Genomic DNA, 7,218 nt, shown 5'->3' with positions numbered 1-7,218 from the left:
AGTTATTAATATTTTGAATTAGTTTTTATTTTTATATTTTCAGTTTTAATTTTAATTTTAGTTTAGTTTTTAAGTAATTTCAGTATGCGCTTTTGCCATTTTCTTCTTTTTTTATTATTTTGCCATTTATATATATATATATATATATATATATATATAGTTCAATTATATATCATCTCTACACTCTACACAGTATTATGGAGAAAGATTTTATATATAGAGTTTGTTTGTGTGCTGTTTTTTCAATCTTTACACTTTACACTGCCACAGTGACTGATTTTCTGGCCATCGATGCTGTGATCTACAGGAGTCTGGGGGACAATCCTGCTCTGCGAACGGTGAAACACGACTCCAAATGGTTTCGAGGTAACAAAGACGTCAAACGTTAGTTGACAGGAAGGGGAAGCTGTGCAGAGTCAGCACGTGGATGCAATATTAATTCTGTTTGTGTATGTAAAATGCATGTTAGAGAGAGTTAAGTGTATTAATGTGTGTCATGTCCATTGTTAAAAAGCATTTGTTTGCACTCATATGACTTTAGTGTTCCAAAACCTAGTGAGCTGCCTTGTATTATTATTAGACATACTGTCTAAATAGGCAACTACCTACTAAGACAGCATCTTAACCAATGTGGAATGTATATTAATTATGTATGTATATATTTATATAATTAATACCAATACAAATAGATTGTAAATTATTGATGAAAACAGTGACATTTTAAATGGTTATTATAAACAAAATAAATACACATTTTTCTCGCCTCATCCTCCATCTTGGATTTTTTTTTCACCAAGGTTGTCACGATGCATTCTGGGGTAGGTTTTGGAATAGAGCATTAGTGTCAGGGTCGACGAGGCTTTCTGAGGATTCACATCTGAGTCAGCAGCCAACCTGATGTAAAACTGCACCCCCTCTTCCCATCTTCCTTTGCTCCTGTGGTCTGTGCTTTGATGTGATCTCCCACTGATGCAGCAGAAAGCACATCTGTGTCCTGACTCAAACTTTTGTGCTTTCTCCCTCCTGCTGTCCTGGGTCACTTCCTGTCCCCAAACGCCCTCACTTTTTCTTTCTTTTGGTTTGAATGTCCATTGACTAGATAATGACCTTATTGGAAAGCAGCCTGTAGTTCAACTATGTACTTCAGTCAGATTGGCCTTTCTGAAAATCGTGTGATTTGAGGAAGTAGTAATTGTCCTAAACAGGAAGTACTAATGGTCCTGCTCTGTCTGTTTCAGAGCCGTACTTTGTGAGTGCTGTGGAATGGGGGCCGCATGTCTACTTCTTTTTCAGAGAGATGGCCATGGAGTTCAACTACCTGGAGAAGGTGAGATAATGGTAGTCTCTTGATTCTCAGGTTTTCATCATGAGGAAAAGACCCCAATATTTTCACATGTGTCTGCTTTGGAGTTTCAGAAGAGCATTCAAAGCATTCAGAAGGCAGCTTTATTCCTATAATGGGAACAGGGATTGTTTATGGACATATATGGCTCTATGAAGAAACTCTTACATCCATGGAACTTTTTTACTGCACAAAAGATTCTAAGAAAAAAATGAAAGATTCTTTGGGGAACCCAAAATGGCGGTTCTATATGGCATTGAAACCCCCTTCTGGAACCTTTATTTTTAAGAGTGTATGAACTCAAAATTTTGAATTTCGTAGCTCCATACTCTTACGGTATGTTAAATATTGTCATTTCTGTCCATTTTGATGTCTCCTGAGGAATTTTAGTTTAGTTCCTCTTGCTTTAAACAGTAGCATGATGCTAATAACATCAAGATCCTAGGTTTGATTTCCTGGGAAATTATAAAATGTATACATTGGTACGTAAGTTACTTTGAATGAAAACATCTGCCAAATGGATGAATATAAATATAGAATTCCTGAGCTACAAACAAGACAATAGGGGTAAAATCTTCCTGTGGGAGATCAGCAGTGGATAGATCAGGAACAAGTGGTGGGAGTAATCTGAAATTGTGTTACCGTATGTCCAGTCTGGCAATATTATTCAAATGTCAATACTAACTACTGTATTTCCAGTCAGACAGTGTTATGACCTTTTCCCTGTTTTTTCGTTGAATGTTTTATTCAATAATCCTGCCCTATAAAGCTGTTTTGAGTGTAATTTAGGCACACATACAAGTTTTTTTTCTGTTGTTGTTTTTCAGGGTAACTGAAATACCATTCGTCATATAATTGACTGAAAACTGAGAAAAACACATCGACAGAATAACAAGGGTTCCTTTTATGTGAGAATTAGCAATGCAAGACTTCTGCAAGAACAGATTTGTGCTTGCGCAAGCATTTTATACCGCCGGACCTCCAAAAGGAGAACAAAAAACCCACTATGCTTTGGAATCAGCTCCTCTGAAATCACTAGGCGAACCCGTTTTAGGGAATGCTGACATTTTCATGAATGAATTTATATTAGCTTACCCATTTTACACAGACTAGCTACTCTCCAAAATCTGCATAAAATCCACAAGGATTAAAAGATTTAGGGCTTTTTGAAAAGGATTCAGTACTGTTTGATGTGTGTATTATCGAAATGCTTAAAATTCATAATTAATATCTGTTAAATTCATTTTCTCTGACCTTAGGTGGTTGTCTCTCGTGTGGCACGCGTGTGCAAAGCCGATCAAGGTGGTTCACAACGTGTGCTGGAAAAGCAGTGGACGTCCTTCCTGAAAGCTCGGCTGAACTGCTCAATCCCAGGAGACTCGCACTTTTACTTCAACCTCCTGCATTCCACCAGTCCCATCATCCGCATGCACGGCAGGGATATCATCCTCACCGTCTTCTCCACACCCTCCAACAGGTGGGTCACAGTCTTCTGAAGCAAGCGCTGACGAATCCAGTTCTCGGCAGCAGTCGAGAAACGAGAAAAGAACCACCCACGATGCATATTGCACACAAAAATGGCAGGCACTGGCTGAAATCACTAGCTTCTCTCTGATTGGCTGGCGTCCAGTTACCAGGAGTCAGGGTGCACTGGTTTTTATCACTCTTCTACTGAGAAAAAGTTGTGTTTGCAAGCTTCCAGGCTTCTACAATGAGCTTTTCTTTAGAAGAACTAGCCACAGGATTTGCCAAGGTTTGCGAGGAATCAATCTTTGAAAGATTTTGTTGGAAACATTTAATAAAACAAAACAAGATATACTTCAAGATACCTACACTATGGTTCAGAAGTTTGGATTTTTTTTTTTTAAGAAATAAATACTTTTATTCATCAAGGATGCATTAAATTGATCAAAAGTAACATTTGCATTGCTACAAAAACTGTGAAAAATAAATTAAAAAGAAATCCCCATCTATTCATCAAAGAATCCTGAAAAATATCTATGTTTCCACAAACGTTTTAGGCATCATAACGGTTCTCAGCGTTTATAATAATAGGAAATGTTTCATTAGCACCAAATCAGCATATTAATATGATTTCTGAAGGATCATGTTACACTGAAGACTGGAGTAATGACTGCTGAAAATATCACTTTGTCATCACAGGAATACTTTGCATTCTAAAATACATTAAAATAGAAAACAGTTATTTCAAATTCGAATGTGTTTTTGATTAAATAAATGCAGCTTTAGTGAGCATAAGAGACTTTAATGCTCAAAAACATAAACAAATCCTACCAACCCCAAATTTTTTTAATGCTAGTGTACATAGTCCAACCTGTTCTACAAAAATAAAAAAAACAACTGTTACATACAGTACTGTATAGATCGGATGACCTCTTTCTGGCAAAGTGGGCAGCACTTGGTCAAAATAAATTGCAATGCAGACCTTTGCACTGCAAGTGTGGCTAAACCAGACTAAGAACCACCAGATTCCAAGCAGACTATGAATCTCTAGAGATAAACTCCCAAATATAGTGCATTAGCAGCCTCATTGATAGACAGTTGAGCTGGAAATATCACAGCCTGGTGGCAACAGCGGAGCGCTGGGAAACAGGTACAATCGCTCTGGGTTTAGGTCGTCCTGTGGGATTATGGGTGAAAAACCACTGAATATAGAACACTAGTGCGACACTGCAGGGAATATTATTGCAGGTTTTAATGGCATGTAAAGAGGCGCTGCGAGAGAACAGGAGGGGAAGATGGAGATTGATGTATGAATGAGGAATGGAATTGATGTGGATAGATGTACACATGCTGACAGGCTGTCACCAAGATGTCACACTTAGAGAGGAAAGCAACAACAAAACATATATTTTTGGGATCAGGGAGCAAGTGCATGTTTTGACAGAGTTTGCAGAAAATAATTACAGGAAAGAATGCGAGAACACAAAAAGAGGGAGGGCTATCAAGAGGATGGGAGTGAAGACGCTGAAAGAGTCATTACTATGAGAGGAAATACAGAGAAGAGAAAATTGAGAGAAAATGGTTCCTGTATGCACGTTCCTAACCGTGTGTGTGATTGAGGTCTGAGAGTGAATACTTAAAGGGACAGTTCACCCAAAAATGAATATTCTGTCATTTACACACTCTCATGCTGATATTAAAATTCTGACCTGATCAGAATTAAAATTCTGAATTTCTTTAAATTATAGCCAATAACTGGTAAATGTTCTAATAAAGGTTGTGTGTGGATGTGTACAATACCATTCAAAAATATTAATTTCTTTAAAAAAATAATTAATTAATACTTAATAATTAAGACTTTCATTCAGCAAGAATGCATTAAAGTGATCAAATTGATAGTAAAGATATTTATAATGTTACAAAAGATTTCTATTTCTAGTAAATGTTGTTTATTTTAACTTTCTATTAATTAAAGAATCCTACAAAAATTTATCTTGGATTCCACAAAAATATTAAGTATCACAACTCTATTCACCATTGATAATAATATGACATTATTATAATGCATATTATTATGTTTAAAATCAGTGTATTTTAATGATTTTTGAAGGATCATGTGACACTGAAGACTGAAAAAATGGCTGCTGAAAATTCAGAATTCAAAGCAAAGGAACTAATTAACAAGTAAATTGTATATATTATAAAAAAAGTAAATTGTAATATTTCACAGTACTGTTTTACTGTATTTTTATTATATAAATGCCGCCTTCATCATTTACATTTTTATTATATCCATTAGTGTTGTTAAATATTAACATTTACTAATATTAAATAACTGCAAAGGTAATCTAAATGTAAAATGATTACAACAATTCTTTTTTTGAGTGAATAATGACTCAAATTTCAGATTCTTCCTCAGTTGAAAATTCATTTCATATCTGGGTGAGCTATGTCTACAGTGTGTGCAAGAGCATGCATGATGGATAATATTTTTATGAGACCTGTGTGTGTGTGTGTGTGTGTGTGTGTGTGTGTGTGTGTGTGTGTGTGACAAATTAAGTGCAATAGAGCACCCTCTGAATGATGGAGGAAGGGCAGGACTCCCAGTATGCAAATATGTATTTGTGTCAGAGCAGGGGCCAAACCTCAGCAAATGCCAACTCTAATAACATCTCAGTCTGCAAATGGCCACTGTGGGGGGGATGAGTATATGAATGTGGAGGGGGGAGATATTTGCTCAAGGACGAATGAATGAGGTGGTCAATAATAGCTCACATCTTCCCCCACCTCTCCTTCACAAGAAAAAACTGAATCTTATCTGTGAGGGTTCGCCTCCTTCACTCTTATCCTGAGGGCACGGATCCACGGCGGACTCAGTTAGAGATGGAGCACCGAGGTGCAGTGGCAGGGAGCGTCCAGCTGTACAAGCATTCCCATCTGCAGCTGCAGTTCTCTATAAACAGCGCAGAGGGCTTCGCCAGCCTGCCGGGAGGATGTATGGTCTGTTAAAGAGCTCTCAGACAAATTGCCGGGATTGGTTAGTGCGTGGCAGACGCAGCAGCAGGGGAGGACTATGGGAATGAGAGGAGGGTATGTTGGGATGTGGTTGAGATGGGTCTAAGTATTATGAAAAGGAGAGTAATAAAGTGCAGACTGTCTTAAAAAGCAGTGACTCATGCTGAATAGAAAGTGGTTAACAGGACTATTCTGTGGATTTTGAACATTTTGCCAGTTTCTCATAAATTCTGATTATTTATACATGAGCAGATTTAAATTCTAAATCTTATTTTAAATATTCATGCTCAGTTTTTCAGAAGGTAAGCTAGGTGTCATGGTTATTTTTGCTTATACTTGGGGTTAGGCATTTTTTGTAATGCTTTATAGGATGTGTAGTTGTTCCTTTATAGAAGACATTATATGTAGTGTAGTCTTATACTTTTCTTTCTGTTCTGATTTTCATATGTTCTACCATTTAAAAGTCTGGAGTCGGTAAGATTTTGTAATGTTTTGATGAAAGAAGTTGCTTATGTTCACCAAGGCTGCATTTAATTGTTCAAAAATACAGTAAAAACAGTAATATTGTGAAATATTACTACAATTTCAAATAACCGTTTTCTATTTTAATATATTTTAAAATGTAATTTATTTCTGCGACGGCAAAGATGTTACTCCAGTCTTTAGTGTCACATGATCCTTCAGAAATCATTCTGACATACTGAAAACAGTTGTGATGCTTAATATTCCTGTGGAACTGATACTTTTTTTAGGATTTGGGTTCAAAATTTGTTTAAAATGTCTTTTTTCAATTCTAAAGTGTATTTACTGTCAGTTTTGATCAATTTAATACATCCTTGCTGAATAAAAGGATTAATTTCTTAAAAAATATGACTGACACCAAACTTTTGAAGGGTGGTGTCCTTTTTTTGCTTCAAATCAAAGTTTGTAATGCTGTGATTCATTTCAGAGGTGGTTGGTTTAGTTCATGGCTTGAAACTGTTTGAAGAATGTTTTTACATCCATTTGGAGAAAATGAATGGGAACAATACTTCCAGAAACCAAGAATGGAAAAATGTGTCATTATTGCACTCCATTGTACTCTGCTGTAGTTTTCTTTTTCACTTCTTATGCACGTAGACTGTAGTAGATGAAAGGAAATCACTGGGAAGAAAAGGGAGGAACTTGCATTGCCCACATGAGCCCCACAGCTCATTGAGTCAAAGCATGTGCTAGGGTGTTGAGGATGATTTCCAGGGCTTGCTTTTCTAGGTGTTGTTGCTGTTTTTGCAATTGTGTCTTTCTTACCCAAAACTTTAGAACACTAGGGCATATGCATTTTTCATCTTTAAAAGGTATCAAGCTTGAACCCAGAAACCAATAAACTGATATATATACTGTATATATACACACACATA

General features: G+C 36.5%; 1 protein-coding gene across 2 annotated transcripts in view; it reads left to right on the top strand.

Annotated features, from left to right (window-relative positions):
- The window catches only part of LOC107657917 (semaphorin-6B-like), a 145,444-nt gene that overhangs the window by 105,788 nt on the left and 32,438 nt on the right, over window positions 1-7,218 (top strand). For both annotated transcript variants that reach the window (XM_016446230.1, XM_016446231.1), the window contains 2 exons: window positions 1,239-1,327; window positions 2,602-2,819. In XM_016446230.1, the coding sequence (XP_016301716.1) occupies window positions 1,239-1,327; window positions 2,602-2,819 (307 nt within the window). The remainder of the gene's footprint in view (window positions 1-1,238; window positions 1,328-2,601; window positions 2,820-7,218) is intronic.

The sequence above is a fragment of the Sinocyclocheilus anshuiensis genome, unplaced genomic scaffold (assembly GCF_001515605.1).
Source record: "Sinocyclocheilus anshuiensis isolate Anshui unplaced genomic scaffold, SAMN03320099.WGS_v1.1 scaffold107, whole genome shotgun sequence".
Lineage (NCBI taxonomy): Eukaryota > Metazoa > Chordata > Actinopteri > Cypriniformes > Cyprinidae > Sinocyclocheilus > Sinocyclocheilus anshuiensis.
Note: the sequence above shows the minus strand (reverse complement) of the source record. Positions and strands in the feature narration are given on the sequence as shown.